Source organism: Saccopteryx bilineata, chromosome 1 (assembly GCF_036850765.1).
Source record: "Saccopteryx bilineata isolate mSacBil1 chromosome 1, mSacBil1_pri_phased_curated, whole genome shotgun sequence".
Taxonomy (NCBI): Eukaryota; Metazoa; Chordata; class Mammalia; order Chiroptera; family Emballonuridae; genus Saccopteryx; species Saccopteryx bilineata.
The window spans coordinates 101,131,935-101,151,939 of record NC_089490.1 but is presented as its reverse complement, the minus strand read 5'-3'; the positions used below and the strand labels follow the sequence as shown (position 1 = coordinate 101,151,939).

The following is a 20,005-nucleotide window of genomic DNA, read 5'->3' as shown; positions in this document are numbered from 1 at the left end:
TATAATAGATATACACAGTGGAATACTGCTCAGCTGTAAAAAAGAAGGAAATCTTACCTTTTTGCCACAGCATGGATGGGCCTGGAGATTATTATGCTAAGAGAAATAAACCAGTCAGAGAAAGACTAGTACCATATGATTTCACTTATACATGGAATCTTATGAATAAAATAAAGTAATAAATGAAATAAAAATAGATTCATAGATACAGAGAACAGACTGACAGCTGTCAGAAGAGAAGGGGGTTGAAGGTTTATGAAAAGGGTAAAGGGATTAAGCAAAGAAAACAAGAGCTCATAGAAACAGACAACAGCGTGGTGATTAAGGGAGGGATGGGGTGGGAATGCAGAGAGGGTGAAGGGGGATAGATGGTGATGGAAGAAGACTTGACTTGGGGTGGTGAACATGTGGAGCAGTATACAGATGATGTATTATGGAACTGTACAGCTGAAACCTATGTCATTTTATTAACCAGTGTCACCCCAATAAATTCAATTAAAAAAGGAGTTGGGGGAAATAGAATTTACAGAGATTAGCAATTAGCAAATATGCATTTCATTAGTAAAGAAAGGAGGGTAATGTATAGTTTTTTTTTAGCTTCTTTTATTATCACTGTAAAAATATATATTGTCTGATTCTGCTTTTATTTACATTAGAATAACAAACTATCTTTAGCTTTATATTAATTAATGGCTTAGTAAATGCGAGATGTTTACTGTCATTATTTCACTAAGAATTAAAGTAAAATTTAATCTTAAAAATGAAAATAAAACATATAATAAAAATTTAAATATGTAGCTTGGGCTGTGACATGAAAGTGACATTATTTGACTTAGCAGATGCACACCAGATTCTTTACTACGTGCAGTATTAGGAAGACATATTCCTACATTCAAGACGTGTTGTACACTAATAACTGTAACATTAGACAGAAAATATTTGTTATAATAGAGAATCTAAAAATACCACTTAAAGAGAGTTAAGGAAGAGACTTATTCCTGTTGGGGGGGGGGGAGATTAGAAAAGGTTTAATGAAGGAAGTGGCATCTAACCCAAAACCAATGAAGGGGCAGAATGTCAGGATGTAATAAAATCAACCACAGTGTATCATAGACTGCCTGTAGGAACCAGCAGTAATCCCACCTGCCTGGAGCACCAGGGAAAGGGATGTAGGTAGATTATATGTGTTAGATCATAAAAGTTCCCCAAAGTGTCATCAAAAAAGTTGAGAGTTTATTTTGAAGCCTTCTAAAAACCATAGAAGAGTTTTGAGAAAGGGAGTATATAATATATAATAAAAACGGTATCTTAAAGAACCTACTCTGACACCACATATAAAATGGATTTTTAAAATAGCAGAGGTAGGCCTGACCTGTAGTGGTGCAGTGGGTAAAAGCATCGACCTGGAACACTGAGGTCGCCGGTTTGAAACCCTGGGCTTCCCTGGTCAAGGCACATATGGGAGTTGATGCTTTCTGCTCTGCTCTCCCTTCTCTCTCTGTCTCCTCTCTCTAAAATGAATAAATAAAATCTAAAAATAAATAAATAAATTAGCAGAGGTAGGAAGACCAATGTAGAAGTCATTGTCATTAGGCCAGGTGGCCTGAACTAAGAAAGCAACATTAAAGCCAATTGAAGTTCCATAATCATGAATCAGGAAATAGAATCAAGAAAATAGATACCAGACCCTGGTTGGAAAGCTCAGTTGGCTAGAGAATTGTCCTAATACACCAAGGTTGCAGGTTCGATCTCCCATCAGGGCACGTACAAGAATCAACCAATGAATAATACATGGATGGGTGGAACAACAGGTTGATATTTCTCTCTCTCTCTCTCTCTCTCTCTCTCTCTCTCTGTTTCTTTCTAAAGTCAATAAATTTAAAAAATTTTTAAGGGAATAGATACCAGAGACACTAAGCTGAGGGACTTGAACTTGGGAACTGATGTCAGCAGTAAAAGAAAGAGCATGTACCATGTTTTGAAGTTTAATGTCTGTGTGTCTGGGAGGTTGACAGTGTTCTTAAAAAGAGAAAGGAAACAGAAAGGGAAGGTTTGGAGGAAGAAGTAAAACAATGTTTCATTTATTCAATAAATATTTATTGAGCACTTACTATGTGCCAGGCACTTTTCTGGGGGAATGAGAGTTATCTTTAATTTTTAAAACACTCTGTGTGGCAAAAGCAGTGTGCCCAGTCGTGGAACTCCAAGAGCAGAGCTGGAGCCAGTGAGTAGAGTCAGGCAGGAAGTAAAATATCTTTCTAATAAATGGAGTCTTCTTGAGAAGTAGTAAGAGCTCCGTGACTGGCAGTATTCAAGCAGAAAGTAGATGTTATTCTCCCAGGAACACTGTGACAAGGGGTTCCCTGTGTCAAGGAGGAAGTTAGACTAACCTTCTGCAAGTTCTTTCCCAGTCTGAAGTAAGAGTCTATTCTTTCTGACTATCTAGTCCCAGGAGTTCTATTATTAATCTCTCGTTCCTCTCAATTATTAAATAAATTACTCCATTTGTCTGCCATTCAGTAAAACACACACATTTACATCTGTTACTCTTCAATTGTTATTGGTTAGGGCTCCTCTTCTTTATTAAAAAATCCTACTCAGTAATATTACCTTGATGGCCAGTTTAGAATAGTAGCCCTGGTAGACTGGGTTATAAATATCAGAGGGGAAAAGGAGTTCTTGTGTCTAATAATATTTTTGTTTGGAAGAAGCCATGCGAACAAGAAATGAATTATCCTGACTTCAAGATTGCGATGCATTTTCTGGATTTTGCAGTAATTAAAAAAAAAAAAAAAAAAGGATCTCAGAGAGGTTCATTTTGACACAGCATGGTAAAGAAAGAGAATAATTATTCTCCAAATACTTTAAAGCTTTAGATCAGAAACATTTATCTGTGCTGCATTTTAAGAAGAAGAAAGGGAAGGGAAGAAAGGAGAAAAGGGAACCTGTAGTGAGCTTCGCTATAAGCTATACTTAAAGCTTTGCATTTCCTGGTGTCTTTTGAAACGCAAAATTCCACAACAAATAGCTCTGTAAGCGCATAACCGGTATGAAGATTCAATACAGATTTCAGCACTTTGGTTTGCTTTTGAATCCTGCTATTTTCTGCATTTGTTTTGACTGCTCTCATCATTCAAGATTGACGCTTGGATGGGTGTGTAGGAGGAAGCAGCTTACAGCTTGCAGACAAAAAAAAAATCTGCCTTATCTGATGGCTATTATTGAAAATGCGAGGTGTAGCCTGGGCTGGGTAATGAAGGGGAGCGAGCGAGGGGGAGCAGGACATGGAGCTGCATACTGATGAGTGTAGGAGTACTTGATAAAAAGAATTCTGGCTGCTGGCCGTGCATTGCTCATTGTGGAGTACTCCAACAATCACATAGAACGCAGACCAGCCTAAGCTGACAGCTTGATATGCCTTCTTCTGCTGCCTGGTTTTGGGGGCTGTATGACGTACTGGTCTGTAGTAAAGATTAATATGTAAGAAATGTGGAGCTAGGATCAAGTCACACTCCACAGCCTGCCTGGCAAACTATGTTTTACTTCTGACTTTGCTCTCTCGCCGAGAACATTAATCTGTCAAGCTGGCGGGCTCCTTTGATAGCAACTTTCCCAGGAGCATGATGTGGCAATGCCACCTCTCAGCCCAGGACTACCGCTATTACCCCGTGGACGGCTACTCCCTGCTTAAACGCTTCCCTCTTCATCCTCTTACAGGACCCAGATGCCCTGTGCAAACAGTGGGACAATGGTTGGAAAGCATTGGGCTACCTCAGTACGAGAACCACCTGATGGCTAATGGATTTGACAATGTGCAGTTTATGGTAAGACGCTCTCTGTGTCCACGGAGCTGCCTTTTGTCTGTCTTTGCTTCTTATGTGTCTTACACGGCTCAGAGGCAGCCTGATTTGCACCAAAACCGGTCAGTTTTATATATGTAACTGCATCAGAAAATCGGATGCCCTTAGGACTTGAACTTGCTGTGTACATGTAGTCACTTGCTGAGAAATGAGATCTATAGGCATCCATATACGTGTGTATTATATGAATGAACTGATGAGACTACTATTTATAGGCAGGGAAAGAAGATTAACATTTCTATTCTCCCTGTCATTCTTTGTATGATTTTTATAAATTTGTGATCTCAGAATACCCAGTTAGATTATAGCACTCTTCAGTTAATTCTGGATTTCTAAAAACATATTATTTCAATTGAGCATCAGCATTTAGTGATTAATTAGACAATTTGTCATGTTCACGGTGTAAAGATCTTTTTTTTTTTTTTTTTGCCCCAATAATTGTTCGATGAACAGTTTAAATTATGTGGATGACCTTTAGTTCGTTAGCAAACTGCTTCAGGTGGTCAGTTATAGAGAGCATTCACTTTCATACTGATCAAGGAGCTTTGAAGTATTGTTTATTACTTTAGGTAGAAAACAAACACTTCCATCAATTAGCTGTCAATATTCAGAAAGGGGTTAGTGGACTACATACATTCATGTACTTCTGAATACTGGTCTACATGCAGTCTAAACCTAGTGTGTGCAAACTTCTCCCTGCGGTGAGTATAGGTGAGGAAGGAGGATGGGGAGATGTGCAGATCCATAGAACAGCTTTCTCATCATTTACATACCACCCCCAGGACTCATCAGTTTCCCTTGTTAAGCAACGTCACCGTCACTGTCCTTATTACCTTTCTGTGCCTTTAAGGTCCCATCACACATATTGCCTATCCCTAAATTTAGAGAGTGCTGCGTAACATAGGCATGCAGCTTGCCAATGGCATGTAGAAATAATTAATGGCTATTTGTTAATAAAATGCTTCAGGCCGACACCTGAAGCTTATTAATACCGGAATCGATAGCAAAACACGGAGAGCTAGTCCTGTCTGTTTCTCTTTCACTGGAGATTATTTTTCTCCAAGCCTGACTTGACCCTTGTGGGTTTGAAAATTACTCAGCTTGTTAAACTTCTACTTCTCCCAAAATGTGTATGCCCCATGAGCCTTTTAAAAAGCTACATAAATGCATCAAGACTTATGAGCTCTAAGTAATTGTATATGTAAAACTCTTTATAAACCTGTATTTTTACAATGATATGCAGCTACTGTTGTTTTTCTCATGTTTAAGAATACCATCACTAATTAGGCAAGATATTGTGGGTTCTGAACTAGGAAAAAAAAGTGAAATTTCTTCCGTTGCTATGAGAGCCTTAGGACACCGAGCAGATTTAAGACAGATTTGGGCCACTAAACAGATGACACCAAGAATTAGAGGAACTGTCCAACACGGTGAAAGTCTTTGCGTGGTTCCTTACGTTGACTGCACGTTTTGACAAGTATTCTTTCTCCCTATCTCTACTTGAGATAAGACTTTCTCATCCCCACTCCTCAAACCCTTGTCCAAATGTATTCTGGTCCCATGAGAAGTTAGGTAGGTTTTAGGATTCTCTGGAATATTTGGCTGCTTTGAAAGATTTTAAATCAGCATGATTTTCCTCTGAATTTTAAACACTTTTCAGCAGATATAATCCATTTTTTGAAAGCTGGGAACGGAACGGTTAATCAACCAGGTTTCAAATAAGCATTCGGGGGCTGTAAAAAGCATTCGTGAGGGAAATATGTGTGAGCCCTCCGGAACGTACCTGGGAGGCGCGGGACCTGTGCCTGCCTGACAAAACCGAGGTCTGCTCTTCTTCGTCGACCTTGTCTTTATTTTTTCTACTTCAGTTATCCCAAATATTGTGTATAATTTTTCAGAAATTAAGAAAACATGACTAATTCAGATAAGTCAGTCAAACACTTTCTTTATGGGACAGAATCTATTAAAAAAAACTTTGAATTATCTTTAAGAGGAATGAGTTAATTATGAAAATGAAGCAAATCATAAAATGGTGTCATCGATTATTATTTTCTATGCTGCTATCCACCATTTATTTGCTGTTGCTATCATAAAAAATCAAATTTCTGCATTTATAAAAATTAATTATCTCCATAATCTAATTTATTTCATTATGAACTTAGTTAAAGTACACTAATATGATCAACCCACGTTAAGAAACAGATTTCATTGATGTGGTGAAAAATCTGTTAGACCTCTTCAGCCTCCACTCTGTCATAACCTAGCTTTTGTTTTTCTTGAAGCACATTCTGACCTGCGTTTATTCATCCTGTTGCCTAAGCAACAAGCACCACACTCTTATTAACTATGATGCTGTACAGGTCTTATTAGCTTTTTAGAACAGGACAGGGGAGACATCAAAAGGATATAATTAATGTTAGTTAAAACATCACAGTAGTACATCCATGCAGAGATATACTTTATTTAGGAAACACTCTCAAGAGTTAAATTTTCATTTAATCAGTATTCCATTGATGAATGGGAGTTTTAAAAGGTCCAATAAGTAACTGTCAGAGTATTTATTGAAATCTTTAACAAAAAAATTTTGCTCATTCTGTTCTATATATTCCCACACATAAACCCAGTATATGGATGGGTTATCTACATTGCTATAATTAACTTTAATAAAGATTTCTTATATCAATTCCTAGATATGGTTAAAAAAAAACCACCTCATTTATTTTTGAAATATCTGTCAATTATTGCTTGTTCTTGGGTCTCTCATACCTACCCTTGATCATATTTATGTGAGAATGTGAAAGTCAAAATTCCGAACTTTTTCTTTATGTATCTGGTGCTGGTTTGCAGGATAGTTGTGCACACAGTTTTGACACTTCTGTCTCCTTAAATATATAAAACAAATGGAAACCAACACAACCAACGAAAAACTACAAAAGTACATCAGGGAAAGTCAGATTTATGTTGTAATCATAAGCCCTTTCAACACAGAATCATTTGTTCAAAGGCTTATGCAGACCCCGTTCTCCCTGTTCAACCCCTCTGAAGTCATAGGTCAGCTCCCTTCTAGTAAGGCGTTTATGCCTGCTACCCACTGGCCTCTGGGGGTGCTGCTGGGGTCCTCTGGCATTCCATCTATTTTGCCAAAGTTTGCAACATATAGAATGTATCGAGGTTTCAAAGTAACTGTTCTTTTTCACCAAGGAGTTTAAGTATGAAATGATTATCATACAAAATGCTCATACTTATTTACTTCCTTCTAATATATGCTTCTATCATCATCTCTTTTTTCCCAGTCTGATGACTGCTTCCTTAATTTTCAGTCTCAAACTATCTATCCTTGTCTCAATGACTGCTCATTTGTACTCTCCCATCCCCTCTCCTGGATGGCTATTTCCTCTCCTTCCCCTCTGTCTTGCATCCTCAAAGGTCTAACTCAATTCCTGCCTTGTTTATGTAGCTTCCCTTAACCAGTCCGGCCCTCAGTAGCCTCTCTTTTCTCTGAACTCATAAGTGGTTGTATTTGTTATGAGGAATTACCCTTGGCATGCCATTATTCACTCTCTAGAATTAGGAGTTAAGTTTTCACTTGTATAGATCTTATCTCTCAACTAGACTGGAAGCTCTTCAAATCCAAGTTCTGTGTATTCCGTTTTCTTTATTTCTTTTTCCCTGAACGACTTATCAGTCTTGGTTTTATTTATTTATTTTGGTTCCTTTTCATCTTATTTTGTATTGGTTTCAGGTGTACAGCTCAGTGGTTAGGCAATCATCGACCTTACCCAGTATTCCCCTCAATATTTCCGGTACCCACCTGGCACCATAAATAGTTATTACAACATTATTGACTGGAATCCCTGTGCTTTACTTACATCCTCATGAATATTTTGTAACTATCCTCTATTGTAACAAATACACTTTAAACATGTTCTGTGTGTTAGAGACGGTGTTAATTACTAGTGATAAAACAGTGAACAGTACATGATCCTTGACCTCAAGCAGGTTACAGGATTGCCCTCAGACCTATCATAGTATTTGCATGAACATTGCACACACATTCCTTCATGGGCTCACACACACGTGTGCACACACACTGTGTCCCGGGACCTTGCCCCTCATCCTTCCATATAGTCACCATCCTCCAGCATATTACTTACTGGCACTTGTTTTTCCAGCAACAACTCACAGTAGGTAGTGGAGGAGGTAAAATTTATGATAGCGTGGAGTCAAGGCAGATAAAGATACCGATAGCATCAGAACACTGGAGTGTTGCAGTAGATTTATAGACCAAAGACTAAATTAAGAAGTTTATATTACTTGGAGGAGGACTGACTCATAGCCTCACTGGGGTAACTAGTTGACAGTTATATTTGTAAACTCTAATCAAAAAGAAGAAAGAAAGAAATTATACCAATTTTTTTTTCCTTTAACATCTGCTGTTTTTTCAGCAATTGCCATCTAAGTTGATTAGGAATGCTTTGACCATTATTAAAATGTTCAAAGTGCAGCCTTTACAGGGGAAGAAATAAAAATGATATCAGGAGCCTTATGTAAACTGGCATTTTTGTACACTTGGGTGGGTAGCATTCATAAAAGACTTGCTGAAGGTGGATGAGAGTAGTGCCTATTGGACTCTGAAGTGGAGCCACAGAACTCTTGGAAGTCATCCATTGGAACAAAAGATTTGAGCAAGATTCATAGGACAAGTGTTTAACTGAAATCCCCCACACACACACACACACTTTTGTGGTGCATTTTACGTGCCCAGAGACTTGCTTCTCTTTTCATCTTTTACATAACTTTTCTGTAATAAGGGCACCATTTGCAGTTGACCTGATAAAATGACCTATTAAGTATCTCAGCATCAAATCATGATCCAAGTCAGAAGTTAAACTTGTGAAGCAGAAAAATAAATTGTCCCTACAGGGTAAGATTAATCATCTGTATCATGATTTCTTGTTTTAAATATTGTTTGAGGAAATTTCATAAACTTACTGAGATTTCAAAGTACAAGAGAAGAAGTACCCTCAACACTCTCTATACCTCCTTGGTTCAGGTGAGACTCTGAGTTGAGAGGTTTGATTTCTATTGAAAGTGCAGCTATAATTTTTTAACCTCATTTAGGCCAATAGTTACACACCCATTTTTGCAAAGAAAAGAAAAAAAGACACAGGCATTTAAAATCCATTAGTATCCAAAAGAGTGTGGGGTATAAACAGTGACAGAAGGAGACCTGACTTTGGGTGGTGAACATACAATACAATATCCAGGTGATGGATTACAGAACGGCAACCCTAAAACCTATATAATTTTATTAACTAATGTCACCCCAATAAATTCAATAAAAAATTTTTTTAAAGTAAAATAAAATCTGTTAGAATCCAAGAGCCAAAGCCAGAAGGGGGTTATTCTTTTTCTGGACAACAGCTGAATTATATATAAATCTATTAAGCAACAGCCTCACTGTGGGGTGAGAGAGAACTACAGTAAGACTTCTCATTCCTACTACCTTGCTTCTCTGTGATGCGGTTTACTCATCTGCAAAATCAATCTAATGAGGATCTGGGAGCAATGTTCTTTGGGCTTGTTATTTAATATTTCGAGCTCTTCAAAGATGCAGGGTACAACACCAGTGCCGGCAAGGCTATTAATTCTTTGTGTAGATCTCATTAGCCTTGGAAGGACGCTGATTGCTTGTGCGGTAGAAAGTCAGACATGGGGGCAAGTTAGGGGTGACCACCTTCAAAGAATGGCTTTTGGAAATGACATTAGCCACAACTCTAATCTGGGGATGCTAAGGAGAGCCTTTTCTTCTACCTGGAAGTTATCCGATTACATTTTTAAACCTTCAAATATGCTGCCCCGTTTTCTAATAATGCAGAACTACAACTCCCATTACTAACTAATGCTCACACACACATTGTCCTTTAATGTAGTCATCTTTGCATAAATCGATCTTCACTGTTGCTTCCAGTGACCAGGTGTTTGGGATGAGGAATTTACTTCCCGATTCAGATAATGTGTTAAAACTGCTGAATTCCAGACTCATTTTAAGAAATCCAGCCACAATCATATTTCTTTGCTTCTTTAAAAAGATAGTCTCTCAAACAAGTGTTCAGTGGCAATGACCTTCATTTTCTTACTTCTTGTCACTTCCATACCTCTTATAATCCTTCCTGCTTCCCAACTCTTCTGCTAAAATCATTCTCTTTTAAGTCAGCTGTGACCTGCTTCTTGCCAAACTCCAACCTCCCTTTTTTTTCTCACTTCATTTCTCTTTGCCCTCTTTTACAATGTCTGGTTTTTACTATGCACTCCTCATTAATATGTACTCCCTTATTGATATTTATTGGGTCTGTGACATTATACTGCCCTATTGAAACATTTCTATTCTCCTAATCCTCCTCCTGCCTCCAAATGTGGGTGGTGCTGTGTCTGTCCATCCGTTAGGGAAATAATTGGTTCTCAAAGATCTGTAGCTGTTTCTATTCTCCACCTCTTTCTACCTGGCTTCCAATGCTGTCCAGCTGCTTAGTAAACATTTCCGTATGCATGCCTGCATACAAAGCATTTTGTACAGAGCTGTCATAGAATAAATGCTCAGCAAATGTTAAGTATATATTACTGTAGCCAGTGTGATCTTTTTAAGGCACACGTTTGCTTATAGCACTACCCTGTTTAACATACTTCAGCGATTCTCAATGACCTATGGGAGGTTATATTTCCACAATTCTTAACATGGCTTTCACAGTCAGGATACCTTAGAAACTGCCTGAGCCCACCTTATTTTCAAGCCTCGTCTGTTACCATTACTTCTCTGAGCAGTTTGAGAGAACTATGTATTTTTTCTTTCCTCGCCTGGCCCTTGCACATGCTGCTCTCTCTGCCAGGACCTTTCTTCTCCTCTTAACTCCTTTTTATCCTTTAGTTCTTTGCCTGGTTATCACTTCTTTTAACTAGGAGGGTCAGGGCGAAGGAGAAGGGGCTTGAAGGGATCAGGCAGGTGGCTCCTGTTAATTTAAGGAAAGTCCAGACTATACTGAGGATATTCAGACTTCAATATGTAGCCTTCAGGAGTCTGGCAAGGGTTAGAGGTGGTGTTCTTGCTCTAACCAATCAGAGTGTATTGTCGGCAAGGGAACTGCACAGGCACGGTAGAAAGTCAGACGTGGCACTGGGAAAACACAGCTGCAGAGGAAGCCCGTTGTTCCCTTGGTTTGTAGTTCCTTTCTCTTCCTCTTCACTTCATTGTGCAGTGTGGGTCATGACTCAGCTCAAGCATCACTTCCTCCAGGAAGTATTCCCTAACACCCTCCTGTTACCTGGCTGGCCTACCACCCCCTTCCTGCGCCATCCTGTCCCTATGCGGGTCCTAATTATATGGCATTGCAATTGTTATCTGTTCACATGTCTGCCTCCTACCCTAGAAAGTGAGTTTCTCAGAAGTAGAGGTCAGAGTCTTGTTCATCTTTGTATTCCTAAAGCCTAGCACAGTGCCTGGCATATAGTAGTACCTCAATAAATATTGACTGGATGGAATTCTTACATTCTATTTGATTTCATATAAATTGTCCCAAGAAATTCTTACCATATTCCTGTCACTAAGTATCACTGTCCTGTATTTATAAATGAATAGAATGAAACTCAAAAAGGTTTTTTAAATAAAAAATGCCCTGTACTGCCTGGATTTCGAAACCAAACCAAACAAGGACCTGAAAGTCCCTGCTCAAATCACTGATAAAAGACCACATTATTTCATCATTCTAGCCTTCATTCATTCAGAAAATGTGTATAGAGCCCCTAGGAGATTGCAGACACTGAACAGGCTGCTGGCCCTGCCTTCGAAGCACCCCTGTTTGTCCTGCTCCTGGTCCTTCCAAGGACCTCTTTATCTTACTTCTCCTTACCTGTACACCTCATCCTCACTGCTTCTTGAGAGAGCCTCTACTTTAACCAGATCGGAATGCTTGCTGCCAAACAAATATATAACTTCCCTTTAGTTCACGTTTTCCCTCCTGCCTAACGTAGCCTCTATCCTGCAGATTGCCTCTTCAAGAAAGACCCCTTCCTCAAGGCCTTGATCTCTCGCCCCACTCTGTGGAGACTCCCTCTGCCCACCTGGACTCTGCCCACCTCTCCAGCTTCATCTGCCCACCCCTCCTAAGCTCTGGCCCTGCTGAATTACAGTCCTGCCACTGTGCCACATTTGCTCACAAATCCATGTCTTGGCACAGATTGCATTGTTTGCACCCTGTTCTCTGCCTACCACTCTCCCTTCCTGCACTCATTCTGACCCCGGGTAATTGTTAACCCCTTGTCCTTTAAAACTCCAGCTCAAAGGTTCCTTCCGGGAGGCTTTCCCAGACTCGTTGGTGTTGCGCAGCTGTCCTCTGCTGGCCTCCCTCGGCTCCCTGTACACACTGTATCGGAGCAGGTTTATCAGGCAGGCTGAGTTACCGGCTTCCTTTCCTGAGTCCTTTTCCCGAGAGAAAGAACTGGGCCTTGTCCTGTTGTTTCCACAGCCACTAGCTCCTGACAGGCCCTTGTATAGTTTACTAGGGCTGCCGTAACAAAGCACCACAAACCGGGCGGCATGAACAACAGACACGTATTATCTCGTAGTTTTGGAGGCTAGAAGTGCAAGATCAAGGTGTCAGCAAGGTGGGTTCCTCTAAGGAAGTGAGGGGAGGTTCTGTTCTTGGTCTCTCTCCTTGGCTTGGAGATGGCTGTCCCCTCCCTGTGTCTTCACACCATCTTCTCTCTCTGTGTGTGTCTGTGTCCAAATTTCCTCTTATTATAAGTACAGTCCTATTGTGTGTGGGCCCACCCTGGTGACTTCATTTTCAACTTGATGACCTCTGTAAAGACCTTATCTCTACATAAGGTCATATTGTGCGGTGTTGGGGATTAGAACTTCAACATGTAAATTTGTGGGGAACACAGTTCAGCCCGTAACAGTCCTCAATCACGTGTGTGCACAGGGAGCCTGAATTATTACCCCTCACGTTGCCAAGCACAGTCCTTAATGATCATGCAATAAATATTTGATCTAATTAAAATTACTGAGATTTAAAATGTCTTTTTAAAATCTGATGTTACACTTTCATTCATGATAAACACAAACTTCTTGATAACTTACAACTTTGCCAGTGTGGGTATTCATGTATAAAGTCACACTGCTAGTTAATATGAGAACCAGCAAGGCCAGGACCGAGAACGTCCTACCTCCCTAGCCCTATGCTCTGTCCAATTTACCTGGCAGCTCGGCCGGTTTCTAAATAAATCACATTGACAAGAAATATTAATTTGCTTGCCATCATTATGGTGAATAATTATGTGATAGGAGAGTCCCAAAGGAATAGATGATTAGATCAGTAGAGTTCTATAGGAAAGAAAATAAATATACCTAACTTAATACAATAACTACTGTTATTAGAACTTGTTACATACTTTTTAACATACATTATATTGACCTCTGCCACAAATGTTATAAAGTGTGGAATGACATTTCAGTTTCACAAATAAAACTTAGAGACTAAATATCTGGCCCCAAGCACTCAAGTTTCAAAGCCAGGTCGATCTGAGTCCAAAGGGAAAAAGTATTTTGTTGAGTATGTTGCTAGGGCAACATAATGTAGATGTTAGGTATGTGTCCTGGACAAATTAAAGTAGCATAAGCATTTCTCTTCCTTGGAGGGACAATGACTCAGAGTACCAAGAGGAAGGGTGGAAAAGAGATTAGGCAGCCCAGACCAAGAAACTTCCCTCCACGCACACGGTTGTGAAAACGCAGGTCAAGTCTGTCCTCGGACGTGAGACTTCTGAATGGGAGTTATTCCATGTACACGGAGGACACTGCATCAAGTAGAAGCAGTGTTCATGGCAGACAGGAGTTGCCCTTCTTCAGCCCGGTCCTTTCTAAGGGTTAGTGAGTTGTCATTATAAATTGCTACATATTTTTTATCCACAAGAAAACTCAAGCCAGAGAGACATAGGAACAACACCTTACGGGTCATTGCATGCATATCGCTGACTTCATCCCAGACTTCCTAATCTGGTCTGTGTGTCCTGTGCCCATCACAGACATTGATAATTCCCTATACATTTAAGAGCAGATGACCTGAAGGAGTATGGAGAAAGAAGAGCCCGTCCGTCTGTACTTATAAATCATAGAGGTATATTAGGAGGAGAGAGAAAAAAAATACAGTGAATAATTAATATAGGCCTCTTAATAGCAGGTCATGGATTTCTGACTCTTGAGTCCACAAAATTAAATTCCAGAGTGCTAAACTTTTACCTTCTGTCAGACTGAGCAAAGATGATTAGGATTCATATCTGAAGCACTGTGGAACATCTTGGCGGTAGAAGCCAGTGTCTATTTAGATGGCTGGCAAGAAGAATTAGGTTTGTCCTTCCAGGGCTTTGAAGGAGATCTTGGAATAAGAGGCCTAGAATCTAAAGTATCTCAAGTTTATTTGACAGGATTCATGCATTCTTTTATCAGAAAGGAGTGATCCTGCAGAGAAGGCACTGAACTGTTAGTCCTCACCAGTCCTGCATAATGACATGGCCCATCTAGTTGGCTGCGAGCTCAGAGCAAGTGAACAGAAACAGGCAGGCTGGCCAACATCAACCCCAGAAACCCCTCACTCTTTCAAAAGGCAGCAAGCAAAATGTCATTTATACCAATTCAATCATTTACAAACTGCAGGTTTGTAACAATGGGGTTATTTTATTTTATTTATTTATTTTAATTTTTATTAAGTGAGAAGCGGGGAGTCAGGGAGGCAAAGAGGCAGAGAGACAGACTCCCACGTGTACCTCGACCAGGATCTACCCGGCAAGCCCACTAGGGGACAATGCTCTGCCCGTCTGGGGCCACTGCTCCGTTGCTTGAAATGGAGCTATTTCAGCACCTGAGGTGAGACCATAGAGCCATCCTCAGCACCTGGGGCCAACTTGCTCCAATCAAGCCATGGATGCAAGGGTAGGGGGAGCAAGGAGGGGGAGGGTGTGTGCTCTCCTGTGTGCCCTGACTGGGAATCAAACCCAGGACATCCACATGCCGGGCCAACACCCTACCACTGTGCCAACTGGCCAGGGCCGGGTTCTTTTATTAGGGGTTAGGATTTGAATGAAGACTATGTGACACAGTCAAAAATGTAATTTTTCCTGGTAAGTGATTATTCTTAGTGGAAACAAGAATACCATATTAAGTTCTCATTGCACTCTATAGTCTTTACAACTCTTACCTGTATATTACCTCAATTAATTTGGGAAACAAAGAAAGTTCCTCTTTTCAGTTTTAGCAAAAGTGGTACAATGTTAGGTAAGCCTTCTCTACAATCTCTGAACAAGCCAGATATAACCAGATTTTTTTTTCAAACCCCTTCCTCAACCCTGTGTCTGCTCTGGATGCTACCTGCTCAGTCCTCTTCCCTTCACAGCCAAGCTTCTCAGATGTCCACGCTTGCTGGCCTGCCCTTTAATTCAAGTCAGTGCAATCTGGCCTCAGTACAATTAGCCTCTGTCAGCATTCTAAAAGTATTTGTAAATGATGACTCATGAACTCCTAATCCCCAAATACAATAGACTCTTTCCAGTCCTTATGTATTCCATCTTTCTGGAGTCTGGTTTCTAATGACTGCTCTCTTCCTCAGTGGCTTCACTGTCCTTGGCATTTCCTGCTCCAGTCGCCACCACTTCTCTGGTGCCTGTGTAGACCTCCCTGCATCTGCCTGTCCCCTAGGACTTAGCCCTTTCCCTCTTCACTTCTCACTCCACACATCGCCTTAGGTGACCTCATTTATACTCAGCAAAGGCAAAAGTTCTTTACTTCATATATTGTACTGACTCCTGAAGCTTCAAGTGTCTGAAAGTGGAAAGGTTTTTCCCCAAAAACTTGTTTCATGAGATAGTGATCGATAGGATAAAATGGTGATGAGAGATCAAGTGAGATGAGGCCAGAGAGGTAGCCCACGGAGGACTTGACAAGAGCACATTCAGTGGAGGAAGAGGTGCCGAAACCTTACTGCGTTGGGATGGAGAAGTTGTAAAGTAAGCAACCCTTGAAAGAATTTTGCTAAGAATGGGAACACGGAAATAAGCAGATAGCCAAAAGGTGTTTAGAAGGTCAAAGAGAAGATTTTTCAAACAGGAGAAATCAGAGTCACATTTGGCCATTAGAATAATCAGGGGCCCTGGCCGGTTGGCTCAGCGGTAGAACATCGGCCTGGTGTGTGGAAGTCCTGGGTTCGATTCCCAGCCAGGGCACTCAGGAGAAGCGCCCATCTGCTTCTCACCCTTCCCCCTCTCCTTTCTCTCTATCTCTCTTTTCCCCTCCTGCAGCCAGGGCTCCACTGGAACAAATGTTGGCCAAGGCGCTGAGGATGGCTCTGTGGCCTCCACCTCAGGATCTAGAATGGCTCATGTTGCAATGGAGCAATGCCCCGGATGGGCAGAGCATCGCCCCCTAGTGGCCTTGCCAGGTGGATCCCAATCAGGGGCATGTGGGAGTCTGTCTCTCTGCCTCCCAGCTTCTCACTTCAGAAAAATACAAAAAAATAAATAAAAAAGAATAATCAGGTAGAAAGGGAGTTATTGATATTGAAGAAGAAAGAGACATTGGCTGAGTGAATAAAAGTCAGAGAGTGTGGGACCCAGAAAGACACAGGAGAGAAGATAGAGGGATGGGTACCATGTGATTTGTGTATCAGGTGATGAGACTATGCCTGTGTGTTTCCTCTAATGGTTTCTATAATCTAGCAAGTTATAGGACAAGAGTATGGAATATTTGAAGACAGAAGATATTAAAAAGACATTTTAGAAAGTGGGAAACAGAATTTACCAGGAAAAGGGAATAGAATTACAAGGCCATGTTAAGGACTTATTTGAGATTTGTAACTATTATGCTAAATAAAAGTCAGAAAGATGATTGCAACCCGAGTTGCTTTCATTGTCTGGCTCCGTCTCTTACTTGGGCTGGTCACTTAACTTCTGTGAGCATCAGCTTCCCAAGTACAAACAGCAGATAATGCCACCTGGTTCACAAGGTTCTGGTGAGAATTAAATTAAGGCTAGCTGTGCGCTTTCAGTAGGCAATGAATCATGACGGTGACAAGAGTGCTTGTGCCATTTAGCTGGGAAAGCCACTTTGGAATTACTGACAGCACAATGATACACAGAAATTGCTACGAGGCATCATAATACATTGGACACAAGGAAAACGCTTACATGATTTATGCTGGGAAACCGACATACCCCAAACTCACCTATCTCGGTGACCTTATATCAAATAACCCTAAAGGATGCTGGCAACTTATGTCACCTGATTCACTCTACTCACCACAGACCTTGACTAATTGACTGCATGCGCACTCAAAAAACTGAGTCTTTCATGCTTAGTGGCCATGCAGTGGTACGATGCTGTTGGCAGAGGACGACCAGATTGCATTTAGTGTGTTCTCTAAGAAACACCCAAGGACACCCACCTGCTCACAGCAATAAAATGTTCCCTTAACTATGGTTGATGAAATTGTGATAATTAACTTCTGTGAGAATATTTTAATGGCTAAGAGTCTTGTAGTTGTGTCTTTAAATATAACTGGTAAATTTGCATCCAGACTATAAAATATGTTAACAAACAGACAATAAAAACTGTAGCATTTTAAAACAAATTTATGTGTTTCAGATCTGCATCTTTTATTCTTTAACATGTGTTGACAATGTAAAGTAGAAAATAGATAAGCATTTGTGAACAGGCTTCCAGGAAAATCTTTTTGAATGGATTCCTGGGAAACTCATCCATTCTTTCCTAAGGAAATACCTATTGAGTACCTACTATGTATACTCATCAAAATGTGCCTTATGGTGGAGACTACAGAGAGGCATAGTACAGGCTCCTGTTCAAGAGCCTGCTGGTCTACTCAGGATGCTAAGACTAGCATACCTAACAGCTAAATAGCTCTATGTATTCAAGTAGCAATAAAGGACAACAGTGTAAGTGTTTTCGTGGAATAGAATATAACTATGGCAGAAACAAATGTTAAAATTCAATGAATTTCTATGACTCCTGAGAAGGAAGAGATGTTTGTGACCTGGATTGATCTGGGAGGCCTCTCTGGAGGAAGCCAGCTTGTGTAGGTTTTGTGTAAACCACGAAGAATAGGACCAGTGATATAAGATTGAATGAACTCATGGACAAAGATGGTGAGATTGCAAAATGCATGTAGTATTTGAAGAACAAAAGGGATGCTGACCAGACAACAGTCCTAGCAATCACGTAATGCCTCTGTGAATGAAAGTGTTACCTACCTGTGAAATCACCATTCAGATGCTTTACATGCACCATATGGAAAGACAGGTTAATGATCCATCACTGTGCCCAGACAGGCTCACTCAGACGGCAGGACTCAGGGTGGATGAGCCTGTAAACATCTGTCTGATTGGCCTATTTCTAGATAATCTTGAAGAAAATGAAGTTACTTGAGTTAAATTAGGTGTTTCTCCAAACAAGCCCGTCTTTCTGAGGGCTAGTGTATTGTCTCAAAACCAACAACAACTCTGTTCTCAATAGTTTCATATCATCCAAGATACCCTCTGATCCCCCAAACTAAATTTATTCAGCTGTTAGATCCTTTGCTTCTTCAAAGATCTTCACTGATCCTCGTTACCAGTATCTAAAGAAATCTTTCTCATTCTTACCTTGGAACCATGACTACTGCCAACCAACCCATCTTTAAAACTTGTTTGAAATGTTCCAAAAATTCAAATAAAGAAACTTTTTTTTTAGCTGCCATTTGCATGTGCCAGATATTATGCTAGAATAAAAAGATCAATCAGGATGGTGATGATGATGATGATGATGATGATAACGATGATGATGATGATAAACACTTATATAGCACTTATATTCCAGATACCATTCTGTTTTACATATATTAACTATTTTAACTATTTTGGAATGAATAATACACCCAGTCTCTCCTCTCGTGAAGCTTGCAATGTACTGGAGAAACTAACATGAAAACAGTCAAATCCCTTCAGCACCGTAACTGATTGGAACTGTAATTCAGTGTAGGGTGGAGGCATTCAAAACTAGCAAGCTCAGGCAAAGTTTCCTGCAAGAGGTCAGGTTTACACTAACTCTTGATGAATGGGGAAAATTCACAGCCTGACAAAGGCTGAGTGACAGGACAGCCTTTCAGGCAAATGGAACAGCATGTAATTAGCATAGAGAGATATCCAGTAGTTTGGGTCCAGCTGGGGTGCAGGGGGGCAAAAACAAAATGAAGCAATCCATAAAACCAGAGAAGTCTTGAGGGGCCAGATCAGAGAGAGTCCATTTTTATTCCAATGCAGTTCGGACCTCCAGGGCCCTCTCTATGTAACTGAGAATGATATGTTTATTTATTTGTCTTGGGATATGTGCTTTCCTACCCCCTCTGCACCCTTCGCCCCTTTTAATTTGCAGTGTCTTGAGGAAAGGTCATTACAGGGTCTTGTTTTCCCTGGTCACCCCTCCGGAACTTCCCAGTGAGCACTCCATGTCAGTTGACTGACTGGCTAATCATCAGCCTGTGGTGCTAGGTGATTATCTGTGCTGCCTAGCAAAGCTGAGCCCAGAGATGGCAATTACATTGGCGTCAGTGCTGACTTCTGTTGTCAGAGATCCCATTAGAGAGCATTTTATTGATACTCACTCAGAAGACCCTTCTCCATGCAGGGTGAACCATGCACTTTAAAAAGCCGTAATCAGAGCTTTCCATTTCAATAGCAGTCTTCGGAGCCAAGGTCTCTAGATGCTAAAAATCAAGGCTCCTCTGCTTCCCGTTACCCCACATGCAGCCAAGACAATGACAGCACCGAATCAGGTGTTTCAGAGAGCACTCTTGGAAATGAGAAAGAGGAAGAGGCTTGGCCAATGGAGGAGTGGATGCTCGATATTCATGAACTGTTAATTGTTGGGCTTGTTAACTCACTGTCTTCTAAGGTGTCTTAACTACACTGTAGCTAAGGAATTTGGACGTACAAATGACAGGAACACACTTCTTTAAATGTTTTTAAGTAATATATATATATATATTTAATATATATATATTAAAGACATCAAAACAAATGTAAAAAAAAATCCTCACTTAAATGCAAAC

At 40.4% G+C, this 20,005-nt stretch overlaps 1 protein-coding gene across 7 annotated transcripts in view; it reads left to right on the top strand.

Annotated features, from left to right (window-relative positions):
• Positions 1-20,005, top strand: part of ANKS1B (ankyrin repeat and sterile alpha motif domain containing 1B) — a 1,089,048-nt gene that overhangs the window by 692,301 nt on the left and 376,742 nt on the right. For 5 of the 7 annotated variants that reach the window (XM_066262341.1, XM_066262329.1, XM_066262320.1 and 2 more), the window contains exon 15: positions 3,718-3,824. In XM_066262341.1, coding sequence (XP_066118438.1) covers positions 3,718-3,824 — 107 coding nt within the window. Of the gene's footprint in view, positions 1-3,378; positions 3,825-20,005 lie in introns of those variants that run through there. The other 2 variants (XM_066262366.1, XM_066262357.1) reach the window with 2 other exon arrangements.